The sequence below is a fragment of the Macaca thibetana genome, chromosome 1, assembly GCF_024542745.1.
Source record: "Macaca thibetana thibetana isolate TM-01 chromosome 1, ASM2454274v1, whole genome shotgun sequence".
Classification (NCBI taxonomy): domain Eukaryota; kingdom Metazoa; phylum Chordata; class Mammalia; order Primates; family Cercopithecidae; genus Macaca; species Macaca thibetana.
Window position 1 is genome coordinate 155,778,865 of NC_065578.1, and position 23,803 is coordinate 155,802,667.

Sequence of the window (23,803 nt, forward strand, 5' to 3'; positions counted from 1 at the left end):
TTATCCAAAGAAAAATAAACCAACGTATCAAAAAGATATGTGCATTCACATATTTATTGAAGCACTATTCACAATAGTAAAGATATGGAATCATCTTAAGTGTCCATCAATGTACAAATGGATAAAGAAAACGTGGGGCCAGGTGCAGTGGCTCACACTTATAATCGCAATGTTTTGGGAGGCCGGAAGAATCGCTTACGGCCAGGAGTTCGAAACCAGCCTGGGCAACATAGGGAAATCCTGTCTCTACAAAAAATAAATTTAAAAAACTTAGCCAGGTGCCGTGGCACACACCTGTAGTACCAGCTACTTGGGAGGCTGAAGTGGAAGGATCGCTTGAGCCCAGGAGTTCGAGACTGCAGTGAGCTATGAATACACCACCGCATACCAGCCTGGGTGACAGGATGAGACCCTGTCTCAAAATAAATAAATAAATAAATAAAAACAAATCTAGCATATATAGAATGAAATACATTCAGCCATAAAAAGAATAAAATCATGTCATTTGCAGCAACATGAATGGAACTAGAGGCCATTATATTAAATGAAATGAGCCAAGCAAAAAAGACAAATATCACATGCTCTTACTCACATGTGAGACCTAAAAAAGTTCTCATGGAGGCAGAGAATAGAATGTTAGATACCAGAGGCTGGGAAAAGTGTGTGAGTAGGAGGGAGGATGAAGAGACTTTGGCCAATGGGTATAAACATACAATTAGATAGAAGGTTTATGTTCTAATATTCAATAGCAGAGTAGGGTAAGCATAGTTAGCAATAATGTGTGATATATTTTTAATAGTCACTAGAAGAAAGGACTTAAAATGTTTCCAACACACAAAAATAATACTCAAAGTGATGAATACCCCAAATACCAAATTGAGGATCACACAGTCCATGCATGTAACAAAATATCACATTTACCTCAAAAATATATAAAACACTATGTTTCAATTAAAAAATTGTAAGATAATCAGGGAAATTTGGATACTGACTAAATATTTGCTGATATTAAGGAATTACTGGATTTTTTAGTATGCTATGTGGTTATGTTTTTATAAAGGTTACTTAGTGAAATGTTTATGAAGGAAATGATATGATGTCTGGTATTATTTTCCAAATAATCTAAGGGTTGTGGGGAACGTGGGTATCCATGAGTGGAAAATTGCTGAATCCAATAGAGTATATGAGGATTCACTGTACTATTTTCCCTATTTGAGTGATGTTTAAAGTTTTCCATACTAAAAAGTTTTAAAATAAATTGTAGGATAATTTTTTTAAAAAACAAGAAGACAATATTATCTCCCAGGAATATGGATTGTATATCCCACAGTGAAAACAATTTCTTTTAACTGCCTGAGAGCCAAACTTACCAGATAGAAGATGGGTAGCACCTACAGACGAAGGGAAAAAAAAGGATTAAAAACAAAAATTTGTTAAAGTCATTGATTTGCTAGCAATTTCATATACTATCAATAAACTACACTACAAAACTCAAAAGCAACTCAAATTTCCATAATTAAAAATTTATAAAAACAATTACACATTATTAACTTAATCAAGTAGAATGTAAACATTACTGTTTATATCTGTTCAACAGAATCAACACTATAAATACAAATTATGATAAAGAATTATTGACCACCAAAACAAACGCCATTTAAATTGGATTATAAGACTTGAGGGCTAGAAACATGTTTGAAAACGTAAACAGCAAATAATTGCTGATCCAATCATACTATCAAGAAACTATAAGAAGACTAAGTCCCTTTCAACAGACTATATCAAAACTCAAAACTACCACATCACCTTATTGTTTATATTTTTCAATGATTATGGATGAGACATTGCAAAAATAAATTTACTTTCAGATAAGCAAAAATAAAACAATAAATAAGCTGCTCTCCTAAGTGAGGTGAACACATTGACTCAGAGTGTCATTTAGAACAAGCAATATTACTCAGCAGAAAAAGTGCAGGATTCAACTGTGCACTGTATATGAACTGTATAAATTAATCTCTAAGCCTCTAATTCCTCATCGATAAAATCAATCTAAAGATACTTTGCAAGGTTGTGGTACAGACGAGTGGCATCAAATAGAAGGTGAATGGAACATATCCCTACAGTATATACTCAGTAAGTGGTGACTACAATTTTTTTTTTCAATTAAAAAGAGTTAAATATGGCATTTTATATTGCGTCCTGAAAGAGTAAATTAATTGTACCTAAGAGTAAAATTTGATCCCAAATATTGATATTATTATTGACTCATTAGGTTCAGTTTAAATTTGTTAAATTATCTTATACCTTTTACAGAAGAAAATATGTCAATAAAGTTAGTTCTATAACAAATTTATAAGTGACGCTTATTTCTCTTTGCCTTGCCCTATTAAAAACTGGACGTATTCAACCTAGAAATTTTAGACCAAGAGATATCATAAAATTGTAAAGAAGTAAAAAACCTCATAAAGAATTAAAATTAGTGAAGTAAATCTAAATTAATCAATGTAAGCCACAAAACCAATGCTGAGTGCTAAAAGGCAATGAAACATATACAGTTTCTGTAAATTATTTTAAAAATATGAAACATTATTATGTACTACTTATGGAAACATACATGGAATATAAGAATGAAAACAGACAGGAAGTCAGCACATCAGTTTCAGGGCAGTAATTGCCTTAGAGGGAGAAAAATGGGCTGGCGAAATGTATTAAGGAACTTTAACAATAACATCCATAATGTTTAAATTCTTAAAAATATCCAGGTGCTGGCAAAATAGGCTTCAAGGTAACAATTATGAAATACATAAAATCATTTTGAAAATAGGGTCATAATGGGTAAAACTATACAGATAAAACACAATTACTTGGTGCTACTGAGAACCTATCGTTTATAGAGCTTGTAGTAATACAAATTAGTTGAAAGGATCTCTGTATTTTCAATTACTTAGACGACACTATTGAGATGCTTTACCAAATCTGCAACTCTAGGGAATCTGGAAAGATTCCTTAGCAAGCTTTGAGGGATGGGTCTCTATCAATGAACCAGACCCAGGACTCAACCTTAAAGACAGTATATATTTGGTTCTTTGAAGGGGTCTTGAAGAATTCGTTGACTCCCTAAAACTACTACAGAAAACAGAATTTCTTTTTTTACCAATTTTAATTTAGCAGTTTTTTATGGGGCCACAGTCTTTTTCTCTATTATTGTAAATGTTTCTTTTTTTAAAGATTTGCCCCAGTATAATCCAAGTCTGCTTCCAAATAAAGTAAAAAGTATTAGTATGAAAAAACCCTGGCTACAATAAATTAGAGACCATTTAATCCTGCAATCTTGGTCAAGTTCCTATTTCCACCATAGCACATTAGATCCATACTCAGTAAACCTGAACAGTGTCAACTGACCTGAACTGGTTCCACTTCCTTTATCTGGGGTTGTTTTATGAAAATGCTTGGTTGTCCTGGAAGCAGGTGTACTCCGTGTTGCTGTAATATGATCAGAAGGGAATCTTTGTGTACTCTTGAGACCATTAGTCATTGGGGAATGTACATTGGTGGACTTTCGTGTTGCTAGAAGACTCTGCGTAAATGCAACTTTTACTGTGGTGAATCTTTGGGCTGTTAGTGTGGCCTGTGTAGCAGAATTTGTCATTGTGGGATTCTGAGCTGCAGGAGGGGTCTTTGTAGATAGGGTTTTTGATATGAAAGATGTGTGAGCTGCTGCTGGGGCTTTGGTGGCTGAAACATTTACTGTGGTGGGTTTCTGAGGAGTTGGTGAAACTTCTATACCTGAAATATTTACAGTGGTGTTTTTTTGAGGTGTTGATGGGACTCCTGTAGCTGAAACATTTATTGTGGTATGACTTTGAGGTGTTGATGAGACTCCTGCAGCTGCAACATTTACTGTGGTGTATTTTTGAGGTATTGATGAAACTCCTGTAGCTGGAACATTTATTGTGGTGGGTTTCTGAGGTGTTGGTGTGACTATTGTAGCTGGGACATTTACTGTGGTGGGTTTCTGAGGAGTTGGTGGGGTTCTTGTAGCTGAAACATTTTCTGTGGTGTGTTTTTGAAGCTTTGATGGAGTTTCTGTACCTTGAGCATTTGGTGTGGTGGTTTTCTGAGAAGTTGGTGAGACTTCTGTAGTTCGAACATTTACTGTGGTAGGTTTCTGAACTGTTGGTGGGGCCTTGGAAACTAGAGAGTTTGCTGTGAAAGGAAAGGTTAAGAAACAAGTTAACTGAATATTGCTGGCCATGTTAAGATTCTTAGTCATTGCTTGCTCTGTGGCTATCCTCTCTCTCTCCCACAAACAACTAGGTATGACTTTCAGGAAACCAAGTCTTATTGTGTATTTCTCAAGGAGCTGAAGTTCTAAGTCACTCTTGCTTTGATATAAATCATACCTACGGGTGACTAAAGAAGACATATACCAAAGTATACTGAGGTGCTTAAGCTGCTTTTTGTGAAATAAATCAAAGTTAGAGTCACTAGTGATCTTATTCTGTGGCACATCTCTATTTTCTCTCCCAAATTATCTTCTGTGCTAATACTAAAGAACAACAGGATGTTGTTCTAGAACAACTAAGCCAACAGAGACAATCACAGTCTTTTCTATCACTTAACCTTAATGAGCTTGAGAACTTGTTTTGTTTCACTTCTTGTTTAAAGTGATACTTAAGTCTGAGTAAAAATAGCTCCTTTTAATTCTCTTGTGCTGGTTACCAACTTTCCATATACTAGTTCCTCTTTAGATTTCAGACTAGATAACAAGTCACGTGAAACTTTCGTAAGAACATATTCTGAGAGGCATAAAGCTAACAGCAGAGCAACTTTTTGGGTCTTCAGAGCCCATCTGCCACTGGGTCACTTATACAAAGTTCCTGTTGAGGCAGCATTGGGTAGTGCCGAAGCCTGATTTCACCACGTGTGACCTCTAGCAAGTCCCTAACCCTTCTAAGCTATAGTTTCCTCATCTGTAAAATGAGGATAAAAGCAGAACAGATTAAGTAATTATTATTGAGTAAGGATTAAGGGAAATAACTGAGTAAGCTATTTCACAGTGTCTGTCCCCGAAGCAAGAGATTACATCATCCAGGATGACTGTTGCCAGCCCCATCACACACGGGATGCCCTAGGAACTCAGACGGTATCGGTCTTTTTTTCTGCCTCCTAACCTATCTCACAGGCTGCTATAAGGGATAAATTGAGTAAAACGCCTAGCAAGTAACACAGCATTTAGTAGGCACTCAATGATAATCATTATTAAGTAAAGTTTTTTTTAATGAACTTTTCATTCTAAGACCCTCCTATATAAAAATTATTCTAAATTATTCTTTGTTCTATCAAGTTAGTTCTGTTTTGATCCAGAGAATGTATACACTACCTTAGAGTTTAAATTTCCTAGAAGTTAATTTTTTAGTTATTATCTTTTTGTTACTGACATCTAGTTTAATTCCACTGTGGCTAGAAGGTATGCTCTGAATAACTTCAATCTTTTGCAATGTATTGTAGTTTAGAGCCCAGCATAGGGTCAATTTTGGTAAATATCCCATGTGCAGTTGGAAAAAAATACTTGTCATCGGTCCTATGTATCTCATATATATATATGTTTAATATCTCATATGTATATATGTTTAATTGTTGCTCAGCTCTTTAGTCTCACTGATTTTTGGTTGTTTGTCCTATTAGCTATTGAGATAGGTGTGGAATTTTCCATCTATGAGTGTGTATTTGTCTATTTTTTCTGTCCATTTTTGCTACATAGATATTGAAGCTATTTTATCAAGTACATATAGATTCCAGATTGTGATATATTACTGTTGAGTTGGCCTCCTTATCATTATGAACTGTTTCATCTTAAAATATACATTGATATTAATATAACTGTGTCAGCTTATTTTGAAGGGTTAATGTTTGCATGGTATATTTTTCCATCCTTCCAACTATTCTGTGTTCTTTTGATTAAACTGTGTCTCTTGTAAATAGTAAAGAACTAGGTTTTTTAAAAATCTTTTTTAAGTCTGACAATCTTGGTCAAATTGCACTTAATGTAATTATTGACATACTTGGGTCTATATCAACGACCGTATTAGTTTTCTATTTCTCCCATCTATTCTGTGTTCCTTTCTGCTTCTCTCTCTCTTGTTCTCTTTTGGATTAAATATCCATTATTATTCTTTTATTAGCTTGTGATTTATGTATTCTTCTGTCATTCATTTGTAGCAACCCTAGAGATCACAATATTTATTAGACTATAAGTCAGTCATGCAAACTATCACTTTTACCACCTTTTCAGTACTGCTAGAACTGTGTAACCTTCACATGAATTTACCTCTTTCTGCCTTTTGCATTGTTATTGTGCATTTGTATTCTATGTATAATTCAGACCCCACAGGACATTACATTCACTGTTTGTAAACTCAGTATTCATTTATTATCCTTGTTAGTGTTCATTTCCTCTTGTATTTTCATGTTTTACCTGGGATTATTTTCATTCTACTTGAAGAATTTCCTTTAGTTTCTCATTCTGTGCATGTTTGGTCTGCTAGTGCAAAGTTTTCTTGGTTTTTGTCTGAATACATCTCTATTTTGCATTCGGTTTTGAATGTTGTATTAGTTGGGTATAGAATTCTAGGTGAACATTAATTTTCTTACTGTTTTTTAAAGAAGCTTTAAAGTTTTTAAAGTAATTTTAAAGATTTCTTCTTATTGTCCTTTGGCCTGCATCATTTTTTTGCTGAGCAGTGATCAGTTTTACTGCTGGTTCTTCGAAGTTTTTGTTTGTTTTTGCTTTTTCTCTTTGTGCATCAGTTTGGGTATTTTTAACTGGTATTTCAGTTCCTGATACTGTTTCCTGCTCTATCTGAATAGCTAAACCTATTTATTGTGTTCTTGATTTCAGATATTTTCCAGTTGTAGAATATTCATTTTACTCCATTTTTACAGATTCCAGTTGAAGTTCTCTTTTATCATCTTAAACTTGTTCATCAGTTATTTTAAGGTCTTCATTTGCTAACTCAATTATCTGGATATTCTTTATTTGGTTTTGTTTTCTCTTGATTTGGTCATATTTTCTTGCTTCCTTCCATATCTAACAGTCTTTTGTTGTATGCCAAACATTGTATATAAAACATCCGGATGATACGATATGCCTTTCTGATAAGCAGACTGCATTGAGGTAATCATATCTTCAACCTATTAGGAATTGAGCTGGGTTTCAGTTTCGGTAAGACTCCATCTACTTCTGCTCTTGCCTCTGTTCCTTGGGAGGGGCCCTTCTGGGCTTCTGATTGAAAGCCTGGCAGATTTTTGTTGTTTCACCTTTGGAAGATGGCAGGAGATCTAGGTCTGTCTTTCAGAGTTCTCCCAGCCATCTAATGTTCTTCCCTACACAGTTTCAACATGAGCACAGATGTGCTAAGGGGAGACCTGTGGTATGCTACATAAAAGCCTGTTCCTCTGGTGGGTATATGCCATCCAAATACCATCAGGTTCTGAAAGATTTCATTTTGTACTTTAGAAGCTCTGGGTCAAGCTTCCCAGCCTCACATGCAGCCCCAAAATTAGCAAATGGCCTTTAGGAAAAACTGGTTCTGCATTTGAGGGCCTCAATTTCCAGTGTATTACCCTATCGCTCCATAACCATTAAAGCTTTGCTGATTTCTCTTTCTTTGAAGTGGTCTTTTGTCTGGGTCAAGGTGAATCCTTAGTCCAGGTTCAGAATCAGCAAATGTCCCTAGGGAAAACTGGCTTACGTCAGAATGGGTTGCCTTCACCACCCGCCCCAGGAATTTTAGTTCATTCAGACCTTGTTATTTCCACAGCTATACCTTATGCCTTAAAAAATATAAATTTTTGGTAATCTATTCAGATTTTATAGTTGTTTTAATGGAAGTATTAGCCTGCCATGACCTACTTGGGTACTTCCATATGGTTTTTAAGCTCTAAATAACTGATCATTTAATAAAACTTGGAAAAATTAATATGAACTGGATCAAATGGCCAAATTAAAAAAGCACACACTAAACTTCATTACTAAATGAATTCAAATAATAAAAATTTTTACCATTTACATTGTCAAATCTCCCTAACAATCATTATCATTAAAGGTGCAAACACTACAATGATGTAATATTAGTGGGAGATTAAATTGGTACAGTCTTTTAAAAAGCAACGTTAGTAATGCGTATGAAAAATGTAATTCACATACCTTTGTTACAAATAATTATACTGCATGGAATTTATTGTACAAATGTACTTGCATACATGTGCAGTGACAGATGTACAAGAATATTCATTATAGCATCATTTGTAATAATAGTTCATTAAAAAAACAAACTAGAACAAGAAACCTAAATTGCCATCAATAGGGGACTGGTGAGATAAATGAATACCCACACCATTGGTATAATAAATAAGAAATATTTGTATGTTTATTTATATTCTAGAATAAAACAAAAGAATTTGTAAAAATGGTTACCTCTCAGAGTAGAACTAGTGATAGAGAAGAGGCTTTCACTTCCCCTTTTGTACTCATCTCCATGGCTTTAATATTATGTCATTATGTCTACATATAATACTTATAATAAAAATATTTTTAATAAGGAATTTTTAAAATTCACACTAATAAAATTTCAATTTTAATTATAAAAGTAAATACTCAAATGCTTGAGTCATGCTGGTATTCACCACTACTTAAACAAATGCCATCTATTGATACTAGGCAATGTTTAGTTCAGCTTCACTGATCTTCTAAATATTTCTTTTAAAATATATTTAAAGAGCAGTTCTAAGGATTCTGAGAGTACCTTCTGGGTATAAAAAGACATTGAAAGAAAAAAGTCTAGAAGGATGAAGGAGAATGGATAATAACAGAAATTCTGGAGGCAGAAAAGAATTGAATGTTAATTCAGGGAAGTCAACAGATGGCAAGAGTTTCTCAGTTGTTGTAACATGCATGGTCACTATCTAGAGACTTCAATCTAAGATTCTCCCGCCAATAAACCACTTTATATCCTCTTTGTATAAACAAAGTACCTGTATTAACTTACTGAAAGCAACATGGTATAAAACAGCAAATTTAAGCAAATTCACCAAAAATATGAGGCCTATTTTATATATACACATCGTAATGTGTGTGTGTGTGTGTGTGTGTGTGTGTGTATACAAGCCATAGACCCTTCTGAGCAGCTTTAGAAATATTGTGTCCCACAGAAAAATACAAATATGTTTACGTAAACATTTTACATTTTTTTCTTAGGGGGTTCATAGAATGTCTGCAACTCACATATAGACTTAAGGGTAAGAATAAAGCAAAAATATAACTATCCAAAGTGATTACCTCTACATGCAGGTGGTGGGCCACTCCACTCTCCTTCATCGTCATTCACAGTACAATAAATAGAGTGCTCTCCAATCATGGTGAATCCTCTATTACATAAATACGTTATAGACTGTCTATATCCATAATGTTCACGTTCCCCTTGAATTATTCCATTGTCAATTTGTGGTGGTGCTGGACAATAAATTTCTTAAAAAACAATTCCAACATCTTTTAAATAAATAAAACTAGTAAAATATTTTTACAAATAAGACCAAAACATGTTAAAGATTATATTTTAAAGAAATCAAAATATCATTTTTCTAAATTCAGCATTATCAACAAGAGATGCTTATAAATGCCTATTAAGTAATTGGTAGTATACTAGAGCTTTGAATGCAAATGGTGTAGAAGACAAATGCTAACCTTGAAACTAATTCATAAAAATAATAAGATTCAGAACATGTATGTAAAGGAAAAATTATAATAAGATTTGGGCATATCAAAATGGTGCTAGGAAAAGTGAATGCTGCAGGAGTTTAGGGATGAAAGCAGTATAGTCAGAGAAGACTTGGGCAGGGAAATAGAACTTCAGTTTAAACCTAATATGTACCATGCTTTTGAGAGAGAACAGAGGAGAGAGCATTACTCTTCACTCTAAGAAGGAAACGATAGCAAATGCAAGGAGTTGAAAATTCAAGCAGCATGTTTAAGAACTAAGTACAGATCGTTTTAGATAGAGCAGAGATCTTAAATGTCAGGATTACATTGTGACTTCTAGAGTAAACATTTTTAGCACATATTGACTCACAGAGACTTCATTCAAAACAATCTTACTGAGCAGTTGAACTTATAAAATAAATACAAGCAGAGGTTTTTTTCGTTATAATGTAAAAAGGGACTACTCTCTGGCAATTGCCCTGAGAAAAAATTCAATGGTTCCACATACTCCAAAGGCATGATGTTGTTGTCCTTTTTTTTTTCCTAAGAATGGAAGGCAATTTAATATGTGTGTATGTCAAATTATGTTACACGAAGCATACTTAAGAACACAGAAAATACTTAGCACATTTATCAATCACTCTTCAGTCTTAGATCAAAACAAGCAGCAAGAACAAGCTGTTCTGATTTACACCAACTTAGAGTATGCAGAGACACACATACCATTGGTTCAGTTCAAACATTTTCTAACTGCCTAACACATGCCAGGCATTTTTCTATAACTGGAAGTGTAAAGCTGAACAAGATATAGTTCGTATGTCTTAAAAGCTAGTGGGGAAAAAAGATTCAGAGATGATTTCAATAAAAATTGCAAGGGTCATCATAGAAGTAGCCAGCCTGGGAATCTCCCTGATGGGCTAGAGAACTAACTCTTAGGAAAATATAGCTAAGTAAAGAAGGGGCAGCAGGGCATGGTGGTTCACACCTGTAATCCCAGCATTTTGGGAGGCTGAGGTGGGCAGACTGCTGGAGCCCAGGAGTTCGAGACCAGCCTAGGCAACATGAGGAAGCCCTGTCTATGCAACAAATACACAAATTAGCTGGGCATGGTGGTGTGCACCTATAGTCCCAGATACAAGGGGGGCTGAGGTGGGAGGATCACTTGGGCCAAGGAGATTGAGGCTGCAGTAAGCTGTGATCACACCACTGCACTTCAGCCTGGGTAACAGAATGAGACCCTGTCTCAATTTAAAAAGAAAAGAAAAGAAAAAAAAGAGGTACATGGAAACCACAGCAGTTTGCATGTATAAGGCATAAAACATGAGGGCAAGACCTGAGTGTCAAGCAGTAGGTAGACCATGACTGTCTTGTACACTATACTAAGGGATTTGGGCTTTGTAAGTGATAGGAGATATGAATAAGCTCTAAGGAGGAAACAGACATCTAAGTCACATCTGTGTTTCAGATCGCTCTGGGTAAAATATGGATGAAACATTAATAGAGTGAAAGAATGGAGGCAGGAGGCCATTGCTATCAGTGTCACTCTTGAACTCAGGCAACTAAGACTGCTGCCTCAGACCCCATATTTTAAAAGGCTGTGCTCTGGCCCTCCTCTGGATGCGTCTCTCCCCTGTTGGTGGGATATCTGTAGGCTGAGAGCATACACTCAATGACAACCTGTCCTACGACTTCTCCTCCATTCCAGAACATGCTCCAGGAACTAGCACCCAGAATTCCCTGTGCCAACACCCTTTCCAGGGCCTGAGAGGGTCCCTCCCACTGGTCCACATTCTTAGGGGTGGTCTATCCCGCTGATATACTTCACCTCTAACCCAATAGACAATGGAGGGTGGATACAAGTTATGGTGGATGTGGTGGACACGACTTGGGTATTTAGGCTGAGTTGTCCACTTATTTGTACCAGAAAACCCACACAGTGTGGAAAGAGGAAGGCCTATTTGAAAGAAGGTGGGTCTTAGGCCAGTGACCTCCATTTATATTCTTGCCTGGGCCCTGAAAATGTTAGAGGTGGCCCTGATTGCAATAGTCCACAGAAGGAATAATAAACTATGCCATAAGTATACAGATGGAGGGCAAAACACAAGTTTGAAAAACAGATTGAGGAAGTAAAGCACAATGATTTAGGGATGAGATGTGAGGAGTTAAGATAAAAGAGAAGGGTCTGGGATGATAGTCATTATATAGCAGGGATTGATTCTAGGTTAGCAGATACCATCAGTCAACTAAAATTTTGAAAAAGAAAACATTGGCAGAGAGATAAGCAAACAGGTTCTCTGACAGTGAGGCTCCATTCACAGGTAAACTAGCATCACCTCTGTTTTCTGTATAACTACAGACAATTAGTGGATGTATCCATTGTTCTTTCCTTCTTCATATCCATATTCACGCATGGACATTGAAGCAACCTCATGTGTTTATAGGCTAGGGCTACATACTTGAGGTGAAGCATTACATTGTTTAAGAATTTACTTTCCATTCAATCTTTTTGGTATGGTCAAAACAAGTTATGTAGAAATTCAAAATGATCCTAAAAGAAGTAAGGCCTTATGGGGATATTTGAAGGCACTGGGATTGCTTAAGAACAGGGGCTCTTTCCTACAGGATGCAGATGTCAGTGGTTGCTGAGTCAGAGAGGATAGAAGAGTCAAGGAGGAAAACATGAACATCAGAATATTCAGCATGGAGTTCAAGACACCAAATAGGGAAGCAAGGCTGAGACCTAGATGGCGCAAGCAGGAAAATAAAGTGGGTTTGCATTGCTGTCAAATTCATGACACAGCAGGTGCTTGTGCAAATACTGGCTTCAGATGGGAGACTGTTTGTCTGAACTTTGTGACATGCTGCCTGGGTCAAACGAAAGATACGGCCCAGTTTTTCCTTGTTTTCTATCTTTAATTTACTATCATTTACAGTGTCTCTTACTGGACAAGGAAAGTGGGAAAGGTGCTACTGGGTAGCAATGATGAAAAATTTAAAAACAACTACAATGAGAAAAAACTGGTGGTAGTAGTATGACATCTCGAAAGAAGGGCACATGGTGGGTGTGGCAGGGGCAGGCTCCTTGATGGCACAGCTTCGTTTTATTTGTCTTCGTATCAGTTGACCCTACACGTTGCCTACCAGAGTGTCAGTCGATAAATGTTTGATAAATTACACTAAATCTACTCTAGTTTTCTTCCCCTAGTAACACACAAAAACTAACTTATCAATAATTTTGACAATAGGGCCTTCAGAAGTCATTTGCAGGAGGGCACATTGTGTGTAGAGAAAGAGAAGGATGGAAAGAAAGCAAGCCTACATTTTAAAATATTGCTGTATTTTATTCCTCTCAATTTCCAAGAGACACGTTTCTCTAATTGACATAAATTTGACAGGATATATACCCATTTATAGCATTATTGCTGCACCATATCTTTCTTTGAGAAGATTCTCAAATACAGAAACAGTATTTCTCCTTTATGGTATAAGCTTATCTCTCTCATGATAAGAATATATCACACCTTAAAACCCTTCTAGATAATTATCTCAATTATTTTAATCCTAAGAAGCAGCATGTAGGCAACACTGGGTTTTAGAAAAATGCTGGGTCTGAAATAAGAGACCTGGGTTAAAGGCCTTCCATTGCCACTTGTTTTAGGATATGGGGTCAAGTCTTATAGACCCTCTGATAGACGGTATTTTCTTACATTAAAATTGTGGGGTGGAAATCTTTTACCTATCATACTTGACTTTAGAAGTAATGGTTAGACAATAAATGACCAAGTGCAATACAAATCTGTTTGTTTTTAATCCTTATTCTATTGTTTGGGAATTGGGACTCAGAAAACTTGATGGTTTATCTCCACAGCTAATAAATTAAGAAGCATCACTAGAAAAGGTATTAAAATTAGCAAAGCACTCATATCTTGAAAGCTGGGTTTGCTACAAATACACACTGTGCTAATTCTTAAGGGGCAGAAATTAATTTATCATTGAGTACTCAGCCTCACAACCTGAGTGCTTAGATTTTTAACTCTTACCTCTGCACTCTGGCAACGTGTCACTCCACTGGACTCCACTGCCTGAAACAAGACATAAACTAGAAGTCGGGCCAAATAATTTGTACCTAAAGCAATAGGGGAAGAAAAAAGAGTTTGTTACATTCACACGTATTTGACTTTCCTCAAATTCTTCAGGTTATTATCTTGAAATATTTACTGCAGCAGCAGGTGAAAATAAAACAGTAGTTGACAAAAGTCCACACAGTAGTTTAAAGGAAAAGAAAAATTAAGTTTAAAAAGGTGACATCCAAAGAGTAAAAACGGGTAAGACATGTACATTTTTTATTTGCATGGGGAATATGTTAGAAAGCATAAAAGTGTTTAAAACATTTTTAAATGACAGAGATGATTGAACATTTTATACTTCCGAGTTCTAAATACAGGCTTCATAGAATAATAGAATGTACTTGTATTTCAAGGGTTCAACGTACTTCCCAGATTTTGTGTTCGTGACCTAATTAACATCTGTTCCGTAAAGGAGACAAGTGAAACTGATATTTTTACTTTATAAAGAAGAGGGACACACACACAGTAAAATAGAATTATTTAATTTACAGATATGAAATGAGAAAATAAATGTAAAGTTTTCAACAGTGTCTGAGACATTGATGGTACTCAATGAATGAGTTGCTTTTTCCTATATAGAGAACTTATCAAAGAACTTAGGTTAGAATATTTTCACACTAGGAATGTCTTTAACTCATGCTGTTTTGTAACAGCTTGTTTGCATAGAGAAAAACTCATGCAAATTCATTATTTAGGTCAACTAAAGATTGGTTTAGTATTTAACATTTGAAGAATTATTTCTGCAAGTAACATCATCTCAAATTTTTTTATTAATCACATTTAAAATTCTATATTGAATCACATATTTACTGAAATCAGAATTTAGAGAATTTTGGTGGTATAAGAAATCTTCCTTTCTTGCCCCATTTTAGTAAATTTAACTGTGATGAGCTCATGATGAAGGGTCTTTGAGGAGAAGGATTGTTTTAGTTGCTAGTAGCTGTGAATACCAGTCATGAAACTAACAATCTCATCTTAAGTCCTAATTTGTTTCCTCATTTCCTAAATACAGGGTTTTAGTATGCCCAAACTTACCCTGTGTTACATGAGAAGGAGATGGCTGCACCAAATAATATGCCATTTGATGTATCGATCTGACCATTTGGTATTTCTCCAGGATTAGGGCATGATTTCTCTAGAATAGAATACAAATTGATTTTTTTTTAATTAAATTATCAGGCATACACACAAAGAAGGTAACTATGTGAGGTGGTGGATATGTTAATTAGCTTGACTGTGTTTATCATTTCACAAGGTGCACATATATTAAAATATCATGTTGTACACCTTAAATAATATTTGTTGATTATACCTCAATGAAGCGTGGGAAAAAATTTTGAAAAAATTATCAAGCACATATATGTAAATTCATCATCTGAACCATTGATAGTTCTTATCCTTAGATTTTTTTTTTTTTTTTTTTTTTTTTTTTTTGAGATGGAGTTTCGCTCTGTTACCCAGGCTGGAGTGTGTTGACATAATCTTAGCTCACTGCAACCTCTGCCTCCCAGGTTCAAGGGATTCTCCTGCCTCAGCCTTCCAAGAAGCTGGGATTACAGGCATGCACCACCACGCCCAGCTAGTTTTTGTATTTTTAGTAGAGTCGGGGTTTCATCATGTTGGCCAGGCTAGTCTCAATCTCCTTACCTCAAGTGGTCCACCTGCCTCTGTCTCCCAAAGTGCTGGGATTACAGGCATGATCCACCATGCCTGACCCTTAGACTTCTTTAATTCTAATTTCTCTTTATAATAAGTTTTGAAAAAGCAACGTATTTAGAATATATACTTGTTTCATTTTAGGTAACCTCAAACTAATTAAATGTGAAATTTTTGAGTGAATAAGTATTCCTACCACATAAATATTTAGTTTGTCTAATTCAAAATAAATTGACACTCATGGTCCTATCAAGAAACATCCTAAATAATAATATATACACACAGAGTTCTAGCATGAATGAAGGAAGGGATACTATTTCCCCCAAACACCAGATGGTTGAAAATACTTTAAAAAATTTTACTCACTTTTACAAAATTCAGCTGCTGTGGACCATTTTAAATTCTGAAGGCAAGTTAGTTTTGCTAATAGAGAAGGGTCTCTTCTGTAACCTGGACGACACTCATATTCCACAACAGTACCGACTGGAAAATAACTCTGAGGGATATAAAGCTGTTTGAGGGATGCAAACTTTAGCCTGGTTGGTGCACCGCAGCTACCTAAATGTATTAACAAAAGCAGCAACAAAAAAAGTAGTATCAATGTTTGTTTTATAATCTATATTTAATTATCTGGACCCTAATAACCCCCTTTCTTTACTGCTTTGCACATATTTGGTACTTAACTATATTAATATCACCATGGCACTTGCAATGTAGCAAATGCATTCACATGTATACTTTATTTCCCAGTTACTAGAGGCTTAGGAAGTAGAGTTGGTACACAGATATCACTATCCCCACTTGAAAAAAAAAAACAAAGAAACAAAAAAAACCATTTAGGTTGCCTGGCACAGTTCTGGCATTCAATAAATGTTGGTTTCCTTACCCTACCCTAAAGAACTACACAGCACCATACAGTACAGGAATAGGGTATTTCCAGACCCCTGGACTAATGTCCTGCACAACAATAATAGCAGCTAACATTTATTTACATATAAACTCATTTAATTCCCACAAGCCCTGGAGGCAAGGATGAGTTAATTGTATACATAAAGTATTTACATCTGTAAACAGCTGGGCAAATGTGAATCTAGAGAGGCATGGTCAAGTGGAAGGGTCACTGGATTTGTAGTCAGAAGACCCAAGTTTACACCTTGGTTTTGGCATAAAAGCTGCTGTGCTCTTAATGAAGTTATTTAACTACTGGGGCCTGTCTCCTCCACCATTGGATAAAGTAACAACATGGGGAAGAGTTAAAACATGATACGTGTGCAAAGACTATGTACTTCATCCTACTGCCTCTATCGTGGATAAAAATAAAAAGTTAAAGCCTATTTCACGCATGGCTTCTAAAAGTATTTGTGCCAATTTCTGTATTTACTGTAGCTTCTATTGATTTAAGTTGTTCAAAGTCAGGTTATTGGGTCTCTTTAACTTTACTCATGTATCTCAAAGCTAATACAGGGCTATGTAAATAACAGATTTTTTTCCTCCAAGATAATGCCGATATATATTTTATGAAACCAAAGGGCACACGAGGTGTGGATGACTGTATGTATATTCACCTAAAACAAGAAATCTTCATTTCTTTTAATTCTACTAGATATCAATACCAAACACGGTTACTGTGTTAGCCCCAAAACAACTCTTCACTGGGCCTCTTATTCATTTTTAACAATCAATCTATCTACCTGTCTATCTATATCCCAATTTACATATATCTCTCTCCCTATATATATATCTCTCTCCATATATACATACATATATGTCCCTATATATATCCCAATTTTTATATATATATATATATATTTTTTTTTTTTTTTCAAAGTCGCAAGAAGAGAAGATTTGGAATATTCTCCACACAAACGCCAAGTGTTTGAGGTACTGGCTATCCCAATTACACTGATTGATCATGACACATTGTATGATCTATAAATACCTATAAATACGTACAAGTATAACAGATTTTGAAGTAAATATTGAGAGCTTTTAAAAATGCCACCACAGAGTTGTATTTGATAAGCCCTACTTTACAAAATATTTAAGAAAACAGATCACTTACGCTATGTGTCTCAAGGCAATTGCCAAATATATTTTATGTATTTACTCCCTAAACAATACATATTGTTTAATTTCTCTACTAGTTCATTCAAGGGGTACAGTGTTAGGAAGAAAAACTCTTAACGAAGCAGCAGGACCTACTCAGGGAGGTAAATGTCTTCAATTAGCTGGAGTGTGAAGTGCCAACAAGGTATACCCTGGGGTTTAGTAACACTAGAAAACTATCAATTACTAGTCACTCCAAAGATACATAAAAATAAATTTTAGATACATTTCATTCCCATAACTTTTCTTAAAAAAAATTAGGAACTTACGATTGCAGAACTCTTCAATATCTGACCATTGACTGTCCGGAAGGCACATCACTGAGTCCTGCTTACCAGGAATTTTCATAAAGTTTTCATCACATCTGTACGTTATTATGGTGTTCTCGGGAAAACTTGTAAGGCCTTTCAAAGCTGGCTGGGCATTAGGTACAGCTGGGGGAGGGCCACAGTCAGCTAGGGAGACAAAAGCAGAACTGAAGGAAATGACTATCAAGGGTCCTCACAGTTGCTGTTTTTAAGACACACGCCCCCTTGAAATGCCACACCTTAAAGAGATGACATGCAAGTTTGCAGCATGGTGTGCTCTACACGGCTGGACTCTGTCGAGAGTGGGCAGCGGTCAGCGGTCTGGCCTCCCATCCTTTTAGACCAGATTTTTGGGGGTTAAGTCTCTCTTTGAGCCCTCCCTTTCGATTTTCCCAGGCTTGGCCGCTCCGCAAACCCAGCTGGGGCCTCTTTAACCTTACTCCACGCCAACTCCTAAAGCCAAGTCAGCTGGGGGCCGACACAGCAGGAGCCCCAAATGCTGGTGAGCGGCGACAGCCTTAAAGGTACAGGACGGGTGAACCAAGACCGAAGGCCACGCTCCCCACCTGCCAAGTCCCCGGTCCCTGTGCGTGTCTCGGAGACCGACTTGGACCTCCCACCCAGCCCAGGGGCGTCCCTGGCCGCCAGGCCCCCAGGCCCCCGGGCCCCCACTCACCCCACACGGCCGGCAGGCACAGCAGCAGCAGCAGCAGCAGCAGCCGGGGCAGCTCCCCAAGGAGGGGCAGCGCCGCGGGCACGCTCGGCCGCGCGACAGTCATGGCGCGGGAGGTCAGAATAAGTACGCGCCGCCGGGACTCCGCCGGGTCGACCCGCAGCTACGCCCAGCTGCCTGAGCGAGTTGCAGCGAGCAGAAGCAGCGCCTCCCAGCTCCGCAATAACAGTTAAATGAGTGCTTTGGGCGGGGCCTGGGCTGGGGTTCTATGTCACCAAGGGTGGGACAAAGAAGACGGGTGGAGTAGGGATTTGTTGTAGTCAGAGGTGCGGTCAGAGGGCGCTGGCGTCATACGCCCCTGGGAGCCCTACACTCAGGGATAACGGGAAGGGGAAGGAGGAGGAACTCGCTGGCAACCCTCTCTGGGATTCACTCTCTCCACCGCTGGGTGGGGCCTGCGATGACCTGCCTTCTGGAAACCTAAATGTCTCCTCGCTACGTAAACATAAACGGGGTGGAAACGGGAGAGGGGGAGGGGTGCTCAAGTATCGCAGGCCTTGCTGCCCGAACGTGAGTTCGTCTAAGCGGAGCATCCGCGCGCTTGAGTGCTGTCAAGCAGAGCTGCACGTGCGGTGGAGTTCGGGGACTGAGACTCGGGGACTAAGACGCGGTGCCCTTCCCGTGTTGTGGGCCTCTACTGCGAGGTCTGTCAAACGCCAGCACGAGGGTGGGGAAGTAACTAGGGAGCGAGGGCGTTATCTCCTAGAACACTCTCTAATGTGACAACAGAGAGCTAGGGAAACAGGTTGAGGAACACAGTAGGGAGTGAACGTTGTTCATGCCTTGTTCTGGTGGGAGTCACTTGCTTCACCCGGGTTCTCCTTATTTACCAAAGACACCACTTTGGGATTACTCCAGCCTGACTGTAGAGAGAAATTCATCAGTGTGTGTGTGTCTGCCTCGGGGGGGAAGGGGGTGTGGGGTGGGGGAAAGGGGTGGGATAACAACAAAAACAAACCCCAAAAAACTGAATGGTGATGGGGTGGATTTTAAGAGGAAGGCTTGTTACAAACCTTTAAGAATAAATAGCCTGAGGTTTGCAAGAGTGGCCACACATTAGAATCATGTGGGGAGCTTACATATATATATATTTTTATATATTTATATATATTCATATATATTTATACATTTATAAATATATGTACTTTAAGTTCTGGGATACATGTGCAGAACATGCAGGTTCGTTACATAGGTATACACGTGCCATGGTGGTTTGCTGCACCCATTAACCTGTCATCTACATTAGATACTTCTCCTAATGCTATCCCTCCCCTAATCCCCACCCCCCAACAGAACCCTGTATGTTATGTTCCCCTCCCTGTGTCCATGTATTCTCATTGTTCAACTCCCACTTATGAGTGAGAACATGCAGTGTTTGGTTTTCTGTTCCTGTGTTAGTTTGCTGAGATTGATGGTTTCCAGCTTCATCCATGTCCCTGCATAGGACATAAACTCATCCTTTTTTATGGCTGCATAGTATTCTATGGTGTATATGTGCCACATATTTTTTGTCCAGCTTATCATTGATGGGCATATGGGTTGGTTCCAATCCAGAGGCCCAAACTACACCTTAGACAAATTAAATCAGCATCTTTGGGGATGGCACTGGGTATCAGGATTACTTAAAATTGCCACACTGTGCAGCCAGGTTTGAGAACCACAGACCTATATGGTACTGGTCAGAGTAAAGATCTATCCACCCTAGGACCACCCCTGTCAAAAATAGAAAGGATATAGATGGCAAGGTGGGTTGCCCTTCTTCATAGAGAATAGCCTCAAGAACGTGCTTCCCTTTAATAATTTGTCTGGGTCTGGCTAGCAGAGTCCTAGCCTAGATTCCTTTTCCCTTAAATGCCTTGCCTGGTTAAGTGAAATTCCCTACTTGGAATTATACTTTGGTCCATGCACCAGCTGTGGGGGTATTTGTTATATCCTATCATGATATTCTTTCCTGAAGGTTTTCTGATAGCTCTTTACTGGTTGGTATGAACTTTATAAGGAGGAAAACAATTTTCAATCATAGCATTTTCTTTGACCCATACTTACTGTATAGAACCAAACCCTGTGTTGCCCATTGCTGGAACCAATCCTACAGTGATTCCAAGCAAGGGACTACTGTAGGATTTCATTGAAACCTAACAATACTCAAACATTGTGGAGTTTAGAAGTTAGGGTGGGGGGCTTTTAAAACCATCTAGTGTCATCCTCATATTTGATGTTAAAATACCTTACTTTTACTCCCATATTGGATATAAAAACACAAGGTCAGGGCCTGGCAGTGTTTAGAAGTGGCACCAGGTCTTCATTTATTCCCCCTAATAACCTCTAATAACCTTAACCACCACTCCCTTCTGTTGTGCCATTATACATAGGTAATCTTCATTTCTGCTTGGGCTCACAGAATTGGTGTGAAAGGCAAGGTAGCATTGTGAAAAAGACAGGTCAAGCAAGACCAGTTATGCAGCTGCCAGAAGACTTAACATTGAAGTCTATTAAAGCTCTCTACGTGTTTATTATGTGAATGTCATAGCTTTATATGCAGAGAAAACAATGAGCTCTGCAAAGTGTCAAAAATATTATCTATCACACAACTTAGTGACACTAAATGTCCTAAGCATTCACCTTCCAGAATACTTAGTTATTGGCAATAACTATTTTTAAAAGGAAATTTTGGCTGGGCGTGGTGGCTCATGCCTGTAATCTCAGCACTTTGGAAGGCCGAGGCGGAGGATCACCTGAGGTCAGGAGTTCGAGACTAGCCTGGTCAACATGGTGAAACCCCGTCTCTACTAAAAATACAAAAATTGGCTGGGCGTGGTGGCATGCGCCTGTAATACCAGCTGCTCAGGAGGCTGAGGCGGGAGAATTACTTGAACCTGGGGGGCGGAGGTTGCAATGAGTCAAGATTGCGCCATTGCACTCCAGCCTGGGGAACGAGAGCAAAACTCCATCTCAAAAAAAAAAAAAAAAAAAGAAATTTTATGAACAATTACTGGATGGAATCTTAAGTAATAGTTACAGCCACCCAAATGTCAACATTCTGAGGGGAAGGAAACAAAGAAATCCACTATGTATTTACTCAACTTAGAAAAGATATCTATGATAAAATCTAAGCATTCCTCAGAAAAAGCAAATATGTGAATTTATAACTTACTAAAGATTATTTTAAATAAATGGACTCATTTGTTGTGTTCCAGTTGCTTTATACACATTATACCATTTCATCAGCACAACTTCATGAAGTGAAGATAACTCTCCATATTTTGCAGACAAGGAAACAGGCTGAGAGGCTGTTTACCAAAGTTTACCAAAGTCCATGCACTAACTAGCGACTAGGTCAGAATCTAAACCTAGTTTGATTTCAAAACCTATACGTCTGTCCTACCATACTGCATTCTTTTTACTGGAATCAGCAAAAGTTTCTTGTGTGCAGAGGACAATGACTGAGGTTCTTGGGGAGGTGATTTGGGAACCCAGGGGCTCATGATATGAGCAGTAGTTCCGAGGCTTCATACTTATCTACCAGAAACTAGCTGTGTGTCCTCGGCTGAATCACTGCACGTCTCAAGGGCTTATTTCCGCATTGATTAAAAAGCATTTGGCACTAAAATAGTCTCTATAGAGCTTCCAATCCAAAACAAGCTTATGTAATTAGGCCAAAATACAAAGAAAATAGGTTTATGATTTTGACAGAGCAAGGGACCACGGCTCTTACTCTTGTCCCAGGAACCATACAATGACTAAATCAAAGACGGTTTAATAAACTTCCTTAGCACACAGAAGCCCACTAAGTGTCAATACTTGTGTTTGAGAATCTATAATCTAGTAGGGAGGTTTTTCATGATAAATGCTTTACAAATATCGCAACTAAAGTGGTATGGGGCTTCAGAAAGGAGAGAAGGGAGTGTGGTAATTGGGGTGGGGAGGCTAAAGGCCCAGTGATTCAACTAAATATGACAAGTGTCAATGCAATAGGGCAAAAATAGGAAAAGAGATATGAACAAATGTTTGGGGTCAGGAAAAGGCCTGTTGATTCCAAGAGTAGTAAGGAGTTTAGTTTACAGAGAGTATGGAGAACTGAATTGAGGCAATGGAAGAAGAGGGTGAGAGAGGCTGGAAAGAGATTTGAGGGAGCCTTAAAGGTAAGGCCTGTGCCTTTTACACCATTCAGAAGCATTAAAGAACTGTTGACAGTTGTAAGGAGGAAGCACCTGGGTAATTTGGAATTTGCATCTAAGATGCTGGAATGAGAATGACTGTGTAAGCTAAGATCCAGTTTAACTAACTACAACAGTTCAGGTGTTTAGGCTTAGAGAACAAAAATGTCTTTTAGTTTTAAAATAATACATCTATATTAAGGAGTCCCAGTCCTGTTGCTCTATAAAACTCCTGACACAATTATTATAGACTTTTGAATTTCCATTCCTGCTCTGACCAAACAAGTTTCAAAGTAATAACCCACAGAATTTGGCAACTGACTCGATAAGGAGCAGTGGGGAAAAAGATGTTACAGATGACTCGGAAGTTTGGAGTTTGTGAGATTAGCAGCCCTATTTAAAAGAACTATCCATTCCAGAGCCAGGAGGTAATTTAGAGAAAGAACAACAAATTCAGCTTTACACTTGTTGAATTTTAAATGCCTTGGCAGAGTGTCTAATGGAAACGTCCAGCATGCGATTGAAATGGAGGCAAGATGGAGGTGGAGTGGGTGGAGACGTGACTGCAGGCAAGGTTTGAACCAAGGGAAGATGTGGAAATACACAGAGAAGCCCAAGGTGTGAGACTTGAGGAGCCCCACGTTAGAAGGTACGAATGACAGAGAAAGGGAAAGGAGAAGGTAGTAGAAAGGAAAGAGAATCGTGCAATTTCCTGAAAGCCAAGGGATACAAAACTGTGAGCAAATACTGTCACCCTCATTGCAAGTGAACCAGCTGGTGTTTAGGGAAGTTAAGAAACTAGCCCCAAACCACATGGCTTGTTGGCAGTAGAACTAGTGCTTAGGATCTTAACGCCTCTGTTAGACTGGCCAGGCATCATTCTTCCAGGAAATCTCCCTTGCCATGACATCATGCCTGGTACCTTCCTCTATGCTACCAAAGTATGTAATGTGCCT

At 37.9% G+C, this 23,803-nt stretch overlaps 1 protein-coding gene across 6 annotated transcripts in view; it reads right to left on the bottom strand.

Moving 5' to 3' along the window:
• The window catches only part of CD55 (CD55 molecule (Cromer blood group)), a 37,868-nt gene extending 18,718 nt beyond the window's left edge, over nt 1-19,150 (bottom strand). For 2 of the 6 annotated variants that reach the window (XR_007723591.1, XM_050781658.1), the window contains exons 1-9: nt 18,634-19,146; nt 17,919-18,104; nt 15,910-16,101; nt 14,923-15,022; nt 13,801-13,886; nt 9,341-9,529; nt 4,093-4,206; nt 3,403-3,483; nt 1,371-1,391 (exon numbers count right to left, since the gene is read on the bottom strand). Coding sequence is in view for 5 of the 6 variants with exons in the window: in XM_050781658.1 (XP_050637615.1) it covers nt 1,371-1,391; nt 3,403-3,483; nt 4,093-4,206; nt 9,341-9,529; nt 13,801-13,886; nt 14,923-15,022; nt 15,910-16,101; nt 17,919-18,104; nt 18,634-18,736 (1,072 nt within the window). In the remaining variant the exon portion in view is untranslated. Of the gene's footprint in view, nt 1-36; nt 417-1,370; nt 1,392-3,402; nt 3,484-4,092; nt 4,207-9,340; nt 9,530-13,800; nt 13,887-14,922; nt 15,023-15,909; nt 16,102-17,918; nt 18,105-18,633 lie in introns of those variants that run through there. The other 4 variants (XM_050781692.1, XM_050781648.1, XM_050781683.1 and 1 more) reach the window with 4 other exon arrangements.
• Between the last annotated feature and the right edge of the window lie 4,653 nt (nt 19,151-23,803).